The sequence below is a fragment of the Octopus sinensis genome, linkage group LG10 (assembly GCF_006345805.1).
Source record: "Octopus sinensis linkage group LG10, ASM634580v1, whole genome shotgun sequence".
Lineage (NCBI taxonomy): Eukaryota > Metazoa > Mollusca > Cephalopoda > Octopoda > Octopodidae > Octopus > Octopus sinensis.
In genome coordinates, this window is record NC_043006.1 from 102,116,828 (window position 1) to 102,137,958 (window position 21,131).

At 33.6% G+C, this 21,131-nt stretch overlaps 1 protein-coding gene across 5 annotated transcripts in view; it reads left to right on the forward strand.

Annotated features, from left to right (window-relative positions):
• Positions 1–21,131, forward strand: part of LOC115216731 (N-acetylated-alpha-linked acidic dipeptidase 2) — a 1,056,093-nt gene that overhangs the window by 792,010 nt on the left and 242,952 nt on the right. For all 5 annotated transcript variants that reach the window (XM_029786272.2, XM_029786273.2, XM_029786274.2 and 2 more), the window contains one exon: positions 748–894. In XM_029786272.2, the coding sequence (XP_029642132.1) occupies positions 748–894 (147 nt within the window). The remainder of the gene's footprint in view (positions 1–747; positions 895–21,131) is intronic.

Below are 21,131 nucleotides of genomic sequence, written 5' to 3' on the forward strand. Positions count from 1 at the left end.
CTCATGTCTGCATTACTCGTGTTTTCTGATTTGAAACCATTACGTAATACAGTTTTGAATTTTCTTCTCAGTATAATTAAATCTCTCTGCTTACTAGTTTAGGCTTATCTTTTCTCGTAAGCTACCCATTCCCAAGAGGCTAGAAGATGAAGCAAAATTACTCCAAGTTTACTGGAGAAAAAGAAAAAGAAAAGAGAAAATAGAAAAGAGTGTTATTACCTAAAAGAAAACCTACTCATGTGCCAAAAAACTTAGCATAGATTTTTGAAAGTAAAATTTTCTTTGAACTTCAAGCAATTTGCACTAAACTAGACTGCAGCAAGTAGCTATTATTTTAGTTCTTTGAATTTTCATCAAATGAAATAGGAAAAAAAAAAAATTATTGGTGAAATGGCAGTTTCTCCTCTTATTTTTATTATATTTTAAAATATGTGTGTAAGAGCATCTGCATTTACAAATGATAAATGCATACATTTATTTATTGTTACACACACACACACACACACACACATGCAGTGATAAATGACTGAGCCTTGAATTTCAGTCTTGACTTTCTTTCAAACTCAGCATATACACCGTTCCAACTAATTGCCAACAGCATACATGTGCACATGCACACACACGGAATCTTAACCAATTCTATATTTTCAACTTCTATGAAACTGTGACAAAAAATATCTACATATTAAACACAGGCATGCATTTGTATACATTCATTTATATTTGTATGTTTATTTTTCTCTTCAGGGATATTACCAGCAAGATCTTTCTATCTGGGGTTGGTGGCACAAATAGACTAATCCTATATGTTCGATCAATCTGGAAGTTTGAAGTCCCTGGAATGAATGCCGTTCATTTGAAGAAGTACAACGTACAGCTTTCTTATCCAAATTGGTAAGTTGTGGTTTCTACTTTTTAATTTTTATCAGCAAATACCTTTCTGTTAGTCAGCAGCCATTTGTTTTTTTGTGGAAGCTAACCTGTAGTATACTGTATTCTGCCTACCATTATTGAAACAGGATTTTGCTGCAGTGGCCAGGTCTAGTTTAGATGGATAGCTTTAGTTTCACTGTCAAGTCACATGGAACATTTTCTTGAAAATTATATGCAGAGTAAGTTTCCAACATCACTCCAAACCATCACCATGTTGGTAAGGATACATGTTGGCAAGCTAAGACTTTGCACTAAGACTCATGGAAGAAAACATGTCTTTCATTTCTAATCATAAACTTTCCTTAGTATCTATCCTGTTCTCTTACTGTTCTTTCACTGGTTTTCAGTCTTTAGACCGTGGTCTTGTAGAAGAACCACTTTTAAGGGTATAGTCAGTACTTAGATTGGTACATATTCAATCAACCTTAGAATGGCTGACTTGAGGTAGATTTCAATACAGAATGTTAAGGGACATAACTAGATATTACAAGATATTTTTTCTGATGCTCTACTGATTAAGCCTAACACCAACCAGATTTGAAAATATTTTCGCTTGTTCTTTGTAATTTTCTTTCCATTTCTTCTTAAGCAGACATTAATCCTCAGTAATCTTTATATATAAAAGTGAGGTTGTGTGCTGTCTGTCTCCTACGATTTAGATTCCTAACTACTCCCACATTTTGCGGTGCAGTTTAACCAAACCTGGGTATCTTATAGTCGTGTTTCATATCGAGCCCTTCTGGGTATTAGCACACATCTACGATGAGTCTACGATTTAAAAAAAAATTTACCATCATTTTCTCCACTTTAATGCATTTTTTTCGCTATTATATAAGGGAAGTAACTCTCTAAAAATGTCTACGATGAGTCAACGATTTAAAAAAAAATTTACCATCATTTTTTTTCCATTTTTAATGCATTTTTTTGCTATTTTTTGGCTATAACTCTCTAAAAATGCTTATATAGTTATTTCCCTTACAAACCCGAGCAACGCCGGGCGATACTGCTAGTTTGGTATAAAACTGAATAGCTAAATATTTTGATAGGTAGATTAACAGATATTTTATTTCACTATTGATGATATACATGCAATGCATATTACAATTGCAATATCACATTTTACTTTGATGAGTTCACTATAAAAGGTAGTGCTGCATAATTTGTACAGTTGGTGGGGCAAAGGGAAGAGAACTAAAAATAATGTTGTAAAGGTGTTAAAGGATAATCTCAAGTTGCACACAGATATTAAGGCATTACTATAGAAAGAGCAATCATAAAGGTAATGTTCTAAGCTGTCTGACAGCACATTAGGGATTTATAATGAGAAATGCTAAGAAAAAGTGGAAAAAAAAAATCGTAAAGGAAACCAAAATATTGCTTGGAATAAGGTAATTTGGGGGAGAAAATCTTAGTTGGATGGTTCCATTTATCTGCCATCATCCACTTATGATCGCTTCTCAATTATTTGTCTATAATACTTTCTGCCTTAGATCGGGTTATATTCTAGCTTTGGAGCTATAAAGAATATGTAAGATGGTAGTCAGTTGATAGAAGAAATTGTAAGAAGCATTGCTTTCTTTTTTACTTTCTTTCTGTTGTAGCTGTGTGCATGTGTGTGTGTGTGTGTGTGTGCATGTGTGTGTGTGTGAATCTATGGTTAGATAATTGTATTGAGTCTACAGCCTTTACCTCAGGTCATATTGACATTCAGTAATGAAAGCTTCCATCCCCATCTTTCGGGGTATTTCACATCAATTTTGTCGATGCTAATGTGAGTATTATGGTTTTTGTTGTTTCGTTGTGTTGTTAGAGCAATTGATTTTAGAATTGAATGTCTTTGCCATTGACTACTCGAATAAGAATGGAATTTATCAAGTAGGTACACAGCCAAGCAAAGGTATGTACCTTGAATAAGGTTCCAATACAACGTCTGTAATAAGAACTTGAACTATTGAGTGTAGTATCTCCTGTGAAACCACCTGACCTCAAAGCCATTCAGTGGGTTAAGCTTTGTATTATAGAAGAGAATCCAAATCATATTATACCATATTTAGGGGGGAGGGAGAATGGACACATTGGATAATGTATGCCTGGATATACAAAAGCTTGAAATGTCCTGCTAGACTAGAGAGAACCAGTGCTTGAGAAGATCCATCTAGCCCCAAAATATTTGGGAAAAATCAAGCATAAACAAGACTGATGAATTTAATGAAGGCTCAGTACCAATTTCTGAATCAGTACAGCAAATTATTGAGTATAGGTCCCAGCATTGTTGTGCAGTAAGAAGTTTGCTTCCCAACCACATGGTTCTGGGTTCAGTCCCACCCTTAGGCTAATCAAAGCATTGTGGATGGATTTAGTGGATAGAAACAAAGAACCCTGTCATATATATATATATATATATATATATATGTGTGTGTGTGTGTCTTTGTGTCTGTCCCTCACCATCGCTTGACAACTGGTGTTGGCTCCTTTGTACCCTTGTAACTTAGTGGCTTGGCAAAAGAGACCAATAGAATAAGTACCTGGTTTAAAAAAAAAAAAGGTTCTAGAGTCAATCCATTCTTCAAGGCAGTGCTTCAGCATGGCAGTAGTCTGAAAACTGAAACAAGTAAAAGATACTGAAATGAAGAGCAAATTTATCTTTAGCTCTGAGACCAAAACTAAGGATCTAGTTTTTTCATTCACAAAATATGCATTTTTTAAAAGACAGTAAAAAATCTGAAAATTGGCTATAGTAATGTAGCCTTCCAGTCTCATTGCTTTGAAGGTATGATGTTGCAGAGGAAAAAAAAATTGGAGAAAAACGTTACAGAGGTTTAAAAATAAAAAAAAACTGTATATTTTTAGCCTATAGTGAGACAGAAATTTTTTACATTTAGCGGAGCAGTGTCAACTTTAAGGTTGTACCCTGTGAAATTTAGAGTTTAGCATCTGACCTGTTCATTGTAGGTTTCTAAATAAACAGAAATACCTAATAAAATCAACATCTATCATCTTACTGTTTCTTTTGTAGCTGCATTGATTGTATGGTTTTATTATTTTTTAATTTGTTATATTAATATATTTGTTTGCATGTATTTACTTTAATGTGCATTTCAGTATTATGTATACATGGATGTATGTATTCATATATAAGTTTATATATGCATTTATGCAGTCATGCGTGTGTGTGTGAAGGGGGTGTCTGTCTCCAAAACTCCAAAGTTGAGTAACGTTTTCATGCTTGGATTTGTAAACTACATTAAAAATAACACTGGTCAACAAAGAATTTGTCTCAAGGAAATGAATACCAGTATCTTATACGTTTTTGCATGCAGAATTCAAAAATAATGTCAAATTATCTGTTCCACAATATCCCTCTCAGTTCCTGTTACATGGGCTAAATTTGATTTAAGCTGTTCAAATGTGCAGCTAACAGTTTAAGAAATACTCCTAATTTAAATATTTATGAACAGAATTCCCCTAGGGAAATCATAAATCCAGCTATCTGAGTCAATGAGTCTCAAAAATATATGAAATAAAAAAATATGTAAAAATACTAACACAGAAAAAAGCATAGAAAAATAGTAACACACAGAAGCATTAAAAGATATGTAATAAACTAACACAGAATGTTTGAAACAAAACACACAGGTGAAAAGAATCTCATGGTGTGAAGAATTAAGTGTGAAAAATCAACATAGACAACAGCAGCACAGACAACAGTGAACCACAACACAGTGTGTGGTTATCATGGTAACAACTGCTAATACCATGCTGTCTGTTGATTGGCTGAGATTACCCAAATTTCCCAACTTTAATGCCAAATAACATCAAATTCTTTAATTTACAAGATAAAATAATTGGTTGATCGTAGTCAAAATTCAGAGTTGCATCGATACACCAAAATTGAAAGGAATCTGGGCTAAATTAAAGGGGCTCATTTGGTGAATGAGAAAGAGTAGATCCAAATCTAACAAGGCATTTTTGGCACAATATGCTATCATCACTATCATCATCATGACTGTTTTTAATTTAGACACAAGGTTTGTAATTTTTAAGATGTTGTAACAGAACGCTGTTGTTCTTGTGTCAGGTTTACCAAATGTAGTGGGTTGTATTACAATTAAATGTTCAAAGTCTGTGAGACAGCGTAATAATCAACATGGAAGAGAGAACTATATTGTTTAGTTTTTAGTTACCTGTACAGTCAGTAATCAAGGCCATAGTAGTAGTCAGCATTTTAGTGGTACAATAGAAATTAAGCTTGAGCAGCATCCTTAGGAGTGTGTCTAATAGGAAAAGATGCTTGCTATAGGATGAGGAAGCAAAAATATACGGATTGATGATATTCTCTCAGAGTTCCTACTGATACATATGGAGAAAACTCAATGTATGTTTGAGAACAAAAGAGTGTATATGCATTATTTATCATAACCTCAAAATGACCATAGAATTTTACTCAAACAAAGTAACTAAGTGACCTCATCAATTTCACTAATGCCAAAACAAAAACAAAAAAAATGTCTTAAGAAAATCTAGGTCAAAGTTTCAATTCTTGACTATAAATCTAAGAAACTATCTCTTACAGGTTTGTCAATTAAATTAACCCAAGTGCATGATTGATAATTATTTAAGCATGTCCCCCCACCACTCATAGACAAGTAAAAGATAGAATCTGGTAGCATTCACCATATTCTCACTAGTTGTTCTAGAGGATTATGTAATTGTAAACAAACATAGAGTCTCTTGGCCCTCCCACCCTTGAGTGGCCACTAGATGTGACTGATAGTAACATGACATGAAGTACCTTGCTCAAGAAGTCAAACCCACAAACTTACGTTAGCGAACCCTAAACCTTAACCTCTATATCATGCATTTTCACATCATGTCATAGAAATAATAATAATAATTATTATTATTATTATTATTTCTACTATTAGCACAAGGTGTGAAATTTGAGGGAGAGTCTAATCAATTAAATTGTCCCCATTACACAACTGGTATTTATTTCATTGAGCCAAAAGAATGAAAAACAACTGTGAGAATGTAAAACTATAAGAAATGCTGCTAAGCATTTTGTCTGGCATGCTAACAATTCTTCCAGCTCACCACCTTAATAATAATGATAATGATAATAATGATTTATACTAAATGGAGAAAGTTTATTAATTAGTTAAAATAAAGTATTAAAGTCTCCATAGCTTAGAAAATCTTTAAAAGTTAAAATTTTCATTTTTCTTTTTTTAATTTCAAAATGTGGCCTTTAAGGTTTTCTCTTCTATGAAAATATTTTAATTAGCTACAAGCAGTTTTGAAAAACCTGACTGCAAGATAGTGTCGTTTTAATCTCTTACCTCTTCCACCCCTCTCTTCTTTATGTGTATATTTGTCATAGTTAATTCCTTTGCTGAAATCTACACTATTTGTGTTATCATAGTTTATATGATAAACAAGAATGAAAAAAAAAAAAATCATTTCCCATCTTTGTACATTTGTAGCTGTGTGTTTATATAAGGTTATTAATACTAAGATGTGCAACTTATATCTATCAACAGATAATAAACTATTTATACAATCATGTGCTAAAGGCAACAGTATTTTTTTCAAGTATATCCCTAAATATTTTTATGATGCCTTTAAAAGAACAAACATCAGAGATTTTGCATTTGCAATTTTTTTTATTAAAATCCTCTTTTAATAACAAACTAATGATCAAAATATGTATATACACAAAACAAAATATATTAATACCCACATGCTTCAAATGCAAATGAAATATATTTATATACATAACAAATTATATTCACACACAATTATAACACACAGCAAAAAATAAGCCATCAGAGAGGCAATGCATACCCTACCCACAGACAAGGATAAAATAAAATTTAATTTGATAAATATATTCTCGAACGAATTCATATTTCAACAAAATGACATCAAGAGTTACTTCCCCTGTTTATCGTTTGCGTATATGCAACAAAGAAAATGAAACATTTTGATTCACCCGTCCACCAAAATTTAATGAGTTTGAGCTACTCACCCAATGAGTATTTGTGCCAAATTTGGTGAAAATCCATTCAGTCATTTTCCAGTAATTTTGCAAACACACAGTCAAAGACAAGCAACTACAATACCTTGCTTTCACTTACGCATGCAGGGTAAAAGTATATAGACTTTAAATGCAACATTTTCAACTTTCACCAACAAAGTGGATGCTCAAAACTCTTTCTCAGTAATTTACACATGTGTGCCTAACACAAATACACATGCAGAAAACACTCTTTATTTGCCATCAAGCCAATGAACATTTGGGGCAGGATTTGAAGGGGAAATTTGAAATCATGCTTTCACATCTTTAATCTGATGACAACTCCAAGTTACTGGGAGGTCAAAAGAAGGGTTAGTCGGGTTAATTTAAAATTGCTATACTAGCATAATTTGAAAAAAATAATCACAGGTGAATTTGTTGGTATGGCTGTTTGATATGCTATACACTGTAGAATAATACCTGTGTGATGCCTGCTTTTTCAAAAGCATAATTGACCACATAAAAGATGAACTACTTTTGAGTTTGATTAAAATAAAGGAGAGATTAAGACCGCAACAAAATAATGAAAGAAATATTTACTGTGTGAGTAAGTACTATTAGATGAATAAAGGATAGAAAGGAAAATTAGATGTACCATTTCAGAAATATTACACTAATTGGGGATTAGATGTAAATATTATTCAGCAACCAGCAGAAAATTGCCTGGAGGGCAGTCTTTCTGCTAGTAATAATTATAATAATAATAATCCTTTCTTCTCTGGACATAAAGCCAGAAATTTGCGGAGCTTGGGCTAGTTGATACATCAGCATCACTGCATGACTGGTAGTTATTTCACTAAGCCCAAAAGGATGAAAAGCAAAGTTGACCTGAGCAGATTTTGAACTCTGAATATGAAGACAAACGAAATATGGCTGAGCATTTTCTCTGGCATGCTAATGATCATGCCAGCTCTCTGCCTTCATAATATCAATGATAATAATATGTGATTATTAGTGTTTACATATGCCTTAATATATTTCTGCATCACAGAAGCAACACACATAACCCTTTCTCAAATCCTCAATCACTGGTGAAAGGAAGAAAGAAATTCTCAGGCAGGGCTAGAATGCCTACAACAGTGAAATCCATGGACTACAACCAAGGCTTATGTGTTAAAGCAGGGTGAGAGATTAATTCTACCACCCAAGAGTAAGAACTGTCCCTACACTGAGTTTCCACACAGTTTCCATTTACTAAATCCCGCTAAAAGCACATTGGGCTACCACAGGCCTTTTGATCAATATACCATGCGATGGAATCCAACTGTAATCCAAACAGCTGCTAAGCAAACGTCTCTACTCAACAGCTACGCCTGCCTTTTCATCTATATGTGTGTGTGCATAATATATGTGTGTATTTTCTTTAGTAACAAAACAAATAATCACTTACACTGAAAGTATGTTTTACAAGCGTGTCTTACTTATTGGTAGTGAGAATTTTATCAGGTTTTCTGGATTTGTTTGAAATTCAGAGAGCTTAGTTCTCATCCATAAATAGAGAATCCTGACGTGTAATGGAAGTGTTTAGCGGAGAGAAAAGGCAAAAAGAGATTTATTGGATTCATCAAGATTAGCGTTAACAACAAATTGAAATGAAAATGTCTAGCTTGGAATGCCACGGACAAACTATGTTTGGCCACCAACCAAAAAATGTATGACTTACTGCTGAAGTGAAGTATGTTAAAGCCTGCATTGGCCATAACAGATTTGGACTTAAGAAATCTATTTTTATATATTTCTCTACTTAGCTGAAGTCTCCATTACAGTCCACAAGTCATATTGAGCAAAATGCCTCTAGTTTCCACATTATATTGTTTCAAGTTAATTTTGCATAAACAGTCACTAATTCATGCAATGTAGATATCTTATTTTCCTTCTGCTTCTCTATCTTCTACTCAGCTCTGTGTCTATCTGTCCTGCTGCTTATTCCTGTTGCATCCATATATCTATTGACCTATTTAATATTTTATTAAATATGTATTTATCATTCTACCAAGCTAAAATCTATATGTTTAGATGGTTAGATATCCATGCATGCATGCTGTATTTTTCTTTCTCTCTGTGTGCGTTTAATATGTATGTATGTATGTATGTATTCATGTATGTATGTATGTATGGATGGATGGATGGATGGATTCATTCATTCATTCATTCATTCATTCATTCATTCAAATAAATTTAAATATTGTGAAACCTCATTATGGCTTAAATAAGAATGTAAGCACATTCTTTCTACTCTATTAATGTGTTGAAAAAAGAAGGAAGGAGTTGAATTTTCTGGCTGACTGTTTCATGGTTTGTCAACCACTTCACAGAAAAGATGTCCCCAGCTTCCTTCCCCTTAGTAACAACAATCAACTGTTTATAGCCATAATGGATAACCTAATTTGTATATTTGGGCTTCTGAGAGTTTAGCATTAATTGAATAACATCTAATTATGCTCAACACAGTGTAAATCAGAGGAACAGAAATAAATTTAAATACTATAAAGCCTATAGTATCTTCGAGGGCTGTATGCCACCTCTGAGCTACTGCTTGGCCACTGTTGCTGTATATGTTTAGGATATTCAGTTAGATTATGTTTTTCTATATTTATAATTTGTCAAGCTAGTCTCACTAAAAAAAAAAAAGCTTTCTTCAGACAGCTTGCTGCATATTCCCAGAACTGTGTAAATTAATATCAATTTCTTCCCTAGAAATTCTGTGAAACTCTTACAGTGGATTATAACTCACTGCCTTAGCCATCATGTCTCCAGAGAATTGACAGAAACAAAATTTTAGTTCACTTACGTATACAACCATGTACAATTACATATATTTATTTACCTATTTAAATATACCTTAAAGATTTCTGGATATACACTTCTAACTGCACATCTGTAATCTTACACAATATTGCATACACACAGAGTGTGTCTGTGTATATGTATACATACACATGCACATCCATATACAAACCTACATAGACCTACTGACTGACATGTTTGTATAAGAACATAAATACATATCCATATAACAAATGTACTGACATACATTGAAATATATATGCTCTACAGATGTTTTCACAGAATTTCTCGTTAAGAAATTGGCATTAATTTAATCAGTTCTGGCAATGTATAAACAGGTGTACAAATATACATCCTTAACATTCTCATAGTACATTGAAAATGCAACACTGTTTATAAATACATATATATATATATATATATATAAAAGGAAAGGTAGATTCACACAAATAGTTTTAAAGCATCTATTTACATGGAGTACAAAACACATATATATATTCTTTGACTAAGGCGGTACTCCAGCATGGCCAGAGTCAAATGACTGAAACAAGTATAAGAGTATATATATATATACATATATATATACACACACACAGACACACGTGCACACACACACACACACATATATATGACAACATAGAAAGTGATTCTAAAATGATTGTATATATATATATATTTATATATATATATATATATATATATATATATATATATATATATACTTATATGTGAGGGGTGGGGGAGAAAGAGAGAGAGAGTTTACATATCTAAGACACGTATTTACAAACACACACTGCTATATTCATATAGGAATATATCATACGCTGACATTTCACTGAAATTCCATTTAACTTTTAAAAATATGTTAGTCTTTATATTCTTCAATGTTCATGATTGGAATTTCCCCTAAAACAATATTCCCCTGGAGGCAGGCTGAAAAATGATACAAGAAGAATGATCAAATAAAGGTTAAATTCCTCAATAGAAATGTCATTGGTGATGAACAATAATCAACCAGCATTTAGGCTACAGTGGAACTGAGGGCAGTTTATCAATCTATCAATTAATTCCTTTATGATCATGTTAGTAGTGGCAGCACTTGCACATAGTGCATGAGTTGCAGTTCTTTTGTTATCTGTAAAGCTAATCAATGCAAAGGTGAGTAAAGTTGCATTATATAGCAAAATGAGTGATTCACACTTTGGTTTGAAATTTTTTAAAGTTGAGTTTCGTTTGTGATTTAGTTGTAAGGAAATAGTTCTACAAGGTTCAGGGCTTTATATGCTAATATAACTACAGCAATTGATTAGAATAATTATAGTTAGAGAATTTGAATCACTGTTGTATATTATAGATATTGAGTATTATGATTCATTACCATGCTATTATTCATGCACAAACGATTAGTCTACTAACTGGGATGTTATGAAGGTGCTAAGCTATACTGAACTGAAGATACGAACATTAATGTAGATTAGTATTTAATTAAAGACACTCATGGTTGATATACTGGTATTAGAGATAATATATTGGGATCTTAGTATGAAGAAGTGCTAGCAATGTGTGGTAGTAATGACCTTAGATTTCTTATTTTTATTTGTTGAGTCTAAAGGAAGGGACAGTGCCCTTGACCTTCACAATCCCTCCATGATAGGTTAGCTTTGGTGTCACTAATGTTCCATTCAAACTATTGCAAACCAACTCTTGCTGGAAAGACATGACCAGAGAGAAGGTCCCAGAAAGTTGATGTTCTGTAGAGAGCATAGTGAGCATAGTGGTTAGTGCAGGGCCCAGGTTGGGGAGTGGGGTCTGATTTCCTTTGGGGATATTATACATCATCTGTGATTTGTGAGTTATAACAGTTAAATTTTAATCCTTTCATAAACTACAATGCTTTATTGAATCAGCTATTAATGTTAGTTTTTGTAAGACACCCTTGGGTACGAACACTAGTTTACTGCAAGCAACTATCTCACTTGAGTTGATCCCTACATTGACAGACAAGGAGACCTACTTTGTATATTTGCACTATCATTACTCACAAAGGTAAATTGTACCACCTGGTGGTAACTTACTTAGAGCTACTTGGCTGTCCCATAGAATTCTACATATCTAGGACATATACATAAGACAGAGCTATTAATAAGATATGATCCACCACATCATCAGTTGATAATGTGGGCACTAAAATACGTAATATAAAGAATCCAGAAATTTACACAAGTGTTTTGGAATAAAAATTATGATTTTAATGATTAATTTGGATCAAGAAAGGTAAAGAATACAATTTTGAAATTTAAATTAATTAAAAATGGAATGCAATAGGGAGTGTATCTGATCTTTGACAATACAGTGACATCTCCAGTCCTGTTTTAATCTTATTAAACCTTGTCAACAAAATATAGTCTTACCATTACCACCAGGCTTAGGATGATTCAGAAAATATAAATAGGATTTTAGGGAATAACCACTGAGTGGCAACATAACTTAAAAGAATGAAAACACCTAGTGATGCCTGCTGCATAAAAAACTAATAGTGAAGTGGGTGTTAATGTATTTTAATCTATCAATTCTATCATATTTGGTATTCCTTGCAAAGACAGTATATTTTAAAGTTTCTCAATTCAAATATAAATGAAAATAAAAAGCCAGAAGGTTAGAGGTGCGTAGGCATTGACTTACTGACTCTCTAGTCTTCATGACAAACGAAATTGTAACTTAGGCCCTAACAAGAGTTTTGTTTTTGTTTTCATTATTAAGAAGAGTGTCTTGGTGGGTGTAGTGTTAAAAAGAATACTTTGGTGAGAGTAGCATTAGGAAGAGTACATTGGTGGCAGTAACTCTACAGTGTCTTGGTGGGAGTAACACTAGGAAGAGTATCTTGGCGGGAGTAATGTTAGGAAGAGTGTGTTGGTGGCAGTAGCTTTAGAAGTATGATGGTGAGAGTAACAGCATGAAGAGCGTCTTGGTGAGAATAGCATTAGGAAGAGAATTTTGGTGGGATTGACATTAAGAATATTTTGGTGGGAGTAATGTTAGAGTATCTTGGTAGGTGTACCAATAAAAAATGTATGTTATTGAGAGTAGCATTAAAGAAAATCCTTTGCTGGGTGTAGCATAGGAAAATTATGATTTGCAGTAAGTAAAATAATAAAGCATAAATTTTACAGGCTATAGAACAATGAAGTGTATCTTCTGCAGTGTGTAGAATTAGGAAGACTAAACTGCATAGAGACAATACAGCATTAAATAAAATCCTAATGTTCAGGAATACAATTATCTATATTTTTATTATTGATTTAAATGAGTGTAAAGGGAATTAGATTTAGTGTGCAAGAGAGCAGACAATTTGGTGCAAAATGTAAAGTGAATGGAGGAAGACAATAGGATAAAGAAGCACCGGGCAATCCAAATTGAAGGAAGTTGTGTAGAAAGAAGACCAAAGAAGTGATCAAAACATATCAGGAGGCAGAACCATACAACAGAGGTGACTGATGACTGCAACATATGGGAAGACACTGTGGCAGAGAAGACCCATCCAATCCATGGAAAAATGGATCATCATATCTTGAGCAAGATGTGATAATCATGTTTTTTCTCCTTGTAGAATTAACCATATAAATTATGAAGCCTGGTTTATAGGGAGCTCTGTATGTAGACCAATTTCCTTTAACCATCATTAATGACTTGCAGGGACACAGTATTTGATTATGCAACCATAATGTACTACAAAGTATATTAGATGTTTTTATAAGTCACTACCATGTACTATTGTGTTAGCAGTACTCTTAAATCACATAAGGACCAGTATTGCTTTGTAACAATGGCATAGAACCTCACATTTTGCAGGAAGGTACCATGAATTAAATCAACCCCAGTAATTTAAATGCAATGCCAGAATGGTGAAAGGGTATCATGGACACCTATGTGATAGGAACTTAGAACAAAAACCATAACTACATACCACTAGGAATTGTCCACTGCTTAACCAATTCTGCTTCCTTGCCTTTAATCTCTACAGAGTCAGTAAAATAAGAAACAATCAAGTAAGGGTGGTTGTAATTGACAACACCCCCCTCCCAAATTACTTGATTGTTTCTTATTTTACTGACTCTGTAGACATGGTTTTCCTGAGATATCTTGATGTTTCTGACATTCCTTTCTTATCATTCCTAAGACACCCACACTAACAGGAACAGTTCTCACTTAAAGATGCTACATCTTTTGTATTTCACTTTCCAGGTCGTTATATTTACTTAATTTGTCAAATTCCTTTACAGACATATTTTTATCAGTGGGAACACTTACACCTATTTATCTACAGGTATTTTCTTCCCTGTTTGGTTGATTAGCCTGGATCATTCTGTTGGTGTTGACTGGAAAATCCCAGAGGACAGTGACATCTTTACCTTCATCAACTGGTTCAGGATGATGTTCATACCACTAAGCAGGAGAACTGATTTTGTACTGTTTACATATTTTCCAATGTAAATACTGTCCTATTTTATCGTGGTGATTTTTGTATTTGCTTGGTGTCTGCACAGGACACCCCAAGACAAGATGGTCTGTTGTTTCATCAAATGTTTCACAGAATCTGCATTTAGGGTCAGAACTATTTTGAAGAATGTTAGCCTGGTAGTTTTTGGTAAACAAGCTTTGATCTTGTGCCACTAATATGAAACCTTCGGTCTCTGCTGTCAGTCCTGAGCTTCTCAGCTACTGATGGGTTGTTGCTTGATTGACATCAGCATTTCGGCTTTGAAGTATATACTGTCCATGCAGAGCTTCTGGTTCCACTTCTCCTCAATTTGTCTCTAACCATTCTTCTTTGCAGTCTGTTTGATCTGTTTTGCTTGTTTGGTGGCAGTGGTTTCAGGTTCTTCATCTAATTCAGGGTTAATGTCGAGTTCCTTTGAAAATTTACAAGCTTCCTTGAATGTGATATTTTGCTGCTTTTGTGTTTGCACACAAGCTGCAGCATCCAGTCCTCTGTAGTCAATAAGTACTTGTTCATTGCTATTGTGGAAGTCCTATGGCACAGTTCTACCTGCATCATTCCTCTTCCCCCCATTACTTCTAGGTAGGTATAGTTGATCAACGTCTGCTTTGGGGTGGTGCATGTTCTTAGATGCTAGTAGTTTTCATGTCTTCCTGTCCTGGCATTGGAGCTCTTACAGAGCTCCAATATATTGGACTACTGGAAGTTCCCAGATGTTAATGGCTTCGCTGTGATTTTTGGAGTTGAATTCAGTTTTTAGTATGAGTCTTACTCTCTTGTAATACACCTTTCTTATTTTTTCCTTCTTAGTAGCATATTGCATACCATCTCCTTCGTTTATCCCCAGATATTTATAGCTTTCTTGCGGGTCAAGCTTCTTGAAGGTAGTGTCAGTATCTAATTTAATGGAAGCTGTTTGCTTAAGATTGCCTCTTACAAAAGTTACTTTTACACACTTATCAAGGTCAAAATCCATCCCAATGTCATTGTGGAACTCTTTAACAGTTGTTAACAACCCTAAGAGTTCTTCATCATTTGTTGTAAACAGCTTCAGATCATCCATATAAAACAGATGGTTTGCTACAATATCATACACTTTGAACCCTTACCTGATGTTACTCAGTTCATTAGAGAGTGGGACCAGTGCCATTCAAAAGAGTAATGAGGAGAGGGAGTCACCTTAAAAGATACCTTGTTTGATGTTGATGTTGTTACATTGGCTCATCCCATTACAGTGTAGAAGGAGATGTGTCTTCCACTTGGCTATGCTACCTTGGAAGAATTTGGAGATGACAGGAGAGATCTTATATATCTCAAGGGCCTAGAGCAGCCAATTATGTGGGACACTATCAAATGCTTTCCTGTAGTCTATCCATGCCATACTTATGTTCTTCATTTTGCTCTGGTCATTTTCTACAATCATTTTATTTATGAGTAACTGATCTTTGCATCCATAAAAATTCCTTTTACAACCTTTTTGAGTTCTGTTCAAGGAAAGTGTATATTCTTTCAGTTATTATTATTATTATTATTATTATTATTATTATTATATTATTATTATTATTATTGTTATTATTAAAATAGCAAGCTGGAAGAATTGTTACCATGCCAGAAAAATGCTTAGTGGTAGTTTGTCCCTCTTTATGTTCTAAGTTCAAATTCCGCTGAAATCGACTTTGCCTTTCATCTTTACGGGATCAATAATATAAATACCAGTTGAACACTGGGGTTGATGTGTTTGACTTACTCCCTCCCCTGAACTTGTTGGCATTGTGCCAAAACTTGAAATCATTACTACTACTACAACTACTACTACTACTACAAAGAATTAGACATTAGAATTTATATGCAGGTGTTTATTAATGATTGATTGACTACTCAGTAAAAATACTCTAAAGAGAGGAACATAATGATAGACCATGAACCCCCACCATATCTATTGTCAATGGTAATTTGCTTCTGATGAAGTGTGTCTAAAGAAATAATTGTATATACTTTCCACTTGCTTCAATTACCAACCACGCAAATGATAGACACGTTTCTTGCTATGTAGTTCGATAGCCAGATAGTTATAATTTTGTGACATTTTTTTTCTTCTTTGAGGAAAGTGGTCTCTCCAAGTTTTCTTCCTTTCTTTTTTTTTTTTCTCCATCAGTAATAATTGTGATAGCTCAGTTAATAATTAGATCGTCATCATCATCATCATTGTTCTCATTGTTATGATACTGTGATCACACCAAGTTTAATGTGTGAAAATCGGTCACTGTGTAAATGGTTTATTGCCTAGAGCTTTGACATTTACAAATTCTTACTTACTTTGAAGAAGTATTTCTGACTTTCTGTAAACAGCATGTGGATTTATATTTAATATGCTGCATCTGGGTTGCAAAATGTATATGATTTCTGCAAAACATATATATTTCATGTGTAGATACACGGTATTGATTTCCAACTCTAGGAAAATTCGACAGAGTTTGCTGTTCTTAAATTCTACAACAACCAGGTTATTGTATTAGTCCAATGAGATTTTCCCATCGCATATTTCAACAGTTGCCATAATAATTTGAATTATGATGGTTTGTAATTTTTGTTGTTGTTGTCTATTAGCTTCATATCAGCCCTAATTGAACACACCTGTGATCAATAATGTTCAATTTGTGACCATCCCATCATTTATCAACTAAGATGCATCTAAAACTACGTTATCAAATGTATCCTTATTTCAAGATGTTAGGACATATATTTGAGAGAGATTTAGCTGCTATTTTCAGCAGATTAAGTGATCATGTAGAATCTCCTTTAATAAACTATACCACTCAAACTGTACAACACTTCAAAAGTTGACGAGTTTTTGATGCATTCTACAGAATCAACATTGCTATTGTACATGTTTTTATTCATTGTTAAAGAATGAAGAACTTTGTTCTTACATCTGAGACAGTGCTGCTGCTATGCACATGAGCATCTTGGACCACACCTAGTGAAGAGCCACCCAACTGATGTGCATGTGCTCTTTCCTCTCTCTACCTTTTTTTACCATTATTGTAATTTCCTCAGTTTCTTGGAGTTGGCTAGTCTTGTACCTCCTCTACTCAGGTATTCTTGATCTACTCATCTATCATTCTCCTACCACCTTTGTTGTGTCTACCTCTCCCAAGTCCCACACTAAGTCCTGTACTTTTTTCCTTCAGCAATCTTCTCTTTGCTCATGTTTTTCCTGCAGGTGTTAATTTGCAACAAATTAAACTGATCAACCTTTTTGTTACCATATTTCTGTTGAAATATACTGTTTTTGATTGAATTAATTTTGAAAATAATGAAGTATTTAAGAAAATAACTTTTATTATTAAACTGGTGTTTGGAAGATAAGTTAATGTAAAATTTTGATGGAAGCTTTAACTTTAAAACAATATTTATACCACAGACATGGAAGTGGTCTCCTACATGTTGGTATTAAAAGGATTAATGACATCAATCTCAATGATTTTGGAGGGCTTGTAAAGGCCATGTGTACTACTCCTTCAAATCCAACTTGTAGAAAAAAATTGACTTGAACTATGAAGGAAGAAAAAGGGGGTTAAATATTACAATGAAATTAATCTAATAAATGAGTATTATTTACTACTCAGTGAAGGTGCATGGCTCAGTGGTGAGAGTGTTGGGCTCACAATCATGGGGTAGTGAGTTCCATTCCCGTACCAGGCTGTGTATTGTATCCTTGAGCAAGACACATTATTTCACATTGCTCCAGTTCACTCAGCTGTAGAAATGAGTTGCGACGTCACTGGTGCTAAGCCTTTGCCTTTCCCTTGGATATCATTGGTAGAGTGGAGAAGGGAGGCTGTTATGCTGACCTTCCATAAACTGCCTTGCCCAGACTTGTGCCTCAGAGGGGAACTTTCTAAGTACAGTCTCATAATCATTCATGACTGAAAGGGGTCTGCTGTACCCTTTACTGTTTTAACATTTTTACATTGGGAAAATGGAAGATTTCATTTGAGCTTTTCAAAATGAAATGCAGCATTGATCTTGGCATAATTTGAACCCAGAAATTATTGGTATTAAACAGGATACTGTACCTCAGCTAACTTTAGAATTTTCACAATTTCTTCTGCAATAATAAATTGTATGGCTTTGTACAAGGTGTATTGTGCATGTATTTGTCTGTGCGTGTTTGCCATAGAAATCCATTGTTTAATATGTGAGTTGATTTGTATTAGGAGCATATGAATATGTGCAAATTTTCATGTGTGTATATGTGCATGTGCTGTGAATATAATTCGTGTATAGTGTTAGCGTGGTATATGATTGTGGGTTTGATTGTTGTTGTCTTTTTCATATAGGTTACATGTGTGACTATTTCGTGGTTCATATCTCATCTTTTATTTATTTATTTATTTTTACTTTCTTTAGTATTGTTTCCTTTACAAATGTCTGATTTTTCTGAATGCAGTATTTTGACCCTTTTTTTCTATTTCTTTGCTAGAGTCATGTGCTCCCTGAAGGATTAGTGAATTGTTAATATTGCAATGTCAAAATAAAAGTGTATTTGCTTCTTTATGAATTTATCTTCTACAATTATTTTTTTTTCTTTTCATTGTACAGTTTGTTATCATTATCATTGTTGTTGTTGTTGTTGTTGGTTAGTAAAATGTTGCAGTATATTGTGTTCCTTTGTGTGATTATTTCATTGTTGTCATTTGTAAATCTTTGATAAAGACATGAAAAAGTCATAGTTGAGGTAGCTAGCTGTAGTTGCAATGATAAATAATAGTGGTGATAAGATGTAATGATGATGATGATGCTGTTGGTATAGTAATGGTATTTGTGTTTTAGTGGTGGGCAGCAGCCATTATTTTGGTGTCTGTTGTTGTTATTGTTATTGAAAATAATGGATCATTCTCGTCATCAAAATAATATTATTATTGTTTTTTTATTGTCGTTATTATTGTTAAGAAGTGTCATGGAAGGAATAAATAATATTTCTGTTAAACTTTTCTAATCTGTATTGTTATGAATTCTATGTATTATGATATTTAAGCCAACATATTCATTCTAGAACTGAGGAGATTTAAAACTTCATATGCGCATTGACTTATTCATGCACAAATGCAAGGCACACACACACACATACACACACACACATTTACACACTCGATATAGATAGCAAAGACCATCAGAGTGTTGGGGTGATCCCTCCCAACTTTATTTTCAAAACTTTATATATTATCTTGAAAAAAAAAATTTGTCTCTTTTCAGTGTTACCAACAGGGAATATATTTAAAATCATGAATATAATGATTATAATACAGGGTTGTGTTGTCATGAAAAATGCTTAATTTAACTAATTTCTTATTACTAATGATATTTCTATTATTATTATTATTATTATTATTATTATTATTATTGTTGTTGTTTTATTACAATATAAGATTTTTTAATCCTAACTATAACTCCAAACCCTTGTAGGTTGTGCCTAAACATGGTCATAGTCTAATGACTGAAATTAATACAAGAATATAATATATATATTACCAGATATATCATATTTACATAAATAACATACAGAAATCATACATAATAATAATGATAATAATAATAATAATAATAATAATAATAATAATCTTTTTATACATACATACAAAGATACGTATATACATATATGTATATAGGCTTGAAGGTAGTAGTGATGCTGGCTGATGTGATTTTGTGGTTTGCTGGCAAGCTGAGAGAGATCCAGTGGACCCCTAACTGGTTCCCTGATCTTAAAGGTGTAATGTTGTGTAATGATGGCGTGGCTGGTGTGGTGGTAATGCTAGCTGGTGCGGTGGTCTTCCTCACTGTACTTCAAGGCAGACAATATTTTGTGTGTATGTCACACCACGTTTTTGGCCTTGTCTGTTGTCCCAGTTGAGTGTCATAACTCTTACTTTGATATTGTTCATAGCTTGTGCTCTTGAAAATGCGACATATAATTGGCCATGAGAAAATACCAGTTGAGGCGAGTGTATTCCAACTTTTTCAAATGTTTGCCCTTGGGCCTTCTTAATTGTCATTGAAGTGGAAACTGAAGTCTGTTTAGTGTGAATGGAATATTTGCATCACTTGGGCTAAGTTTAATTCTTGGAATTAGAACTACAACTTCAGTTGGAGCCTGTTACCAATGATGCCTCTACACAATGTTCATGAAGTCTTTGCACTTTCATGTGAGTTCCATTACATAATCTTTGACTGATCGAAGCAGCATTACAACAGCCCCTACTTTTAAGTTGAGGCGATGAGAAGGCATACCAGATGGAGTGAGTAACTTTATGGATTCAAATGGATAGTTCTGAACTTCCTCTTCATTATTGCAGGACACTGAATCTGTGCTTAAGTAGGTTTTAAGTGCCTTTGGCATAATATTAAGAACTTTTCATTTATTGCAAGACAGTCAGAATTTTTAGGAGATAAAATTACTTGTTTTTCCATTTCTTCTAGCGTGCAGTTGTTGAAAATTTCTGGGTACAAATGTACAAATGGAAATGCAAAAGAATGAAATAATAAATGGATTTATAAATGAAAGTTTAGTAATTGCATTTATTTCCACCACACGACACTTACTATTGCAAACATGTTTTAACTAACCTATACTATACACACACACAAATACATTCATATATATATGTCTCGAGTTGTAGCTGTAATTTAAAGGGGCCAGCCTTATCATATTCTGTGTGAGGCTGACTCTCCCTGAGAACTACATTAATGTTATGCATTTCTGTGAAGTACTTAGCCATTTGTGAGTAAATTTTATCCTCGTGTGGTAATGAAAAGTGAAATTGACAGCCAATATTT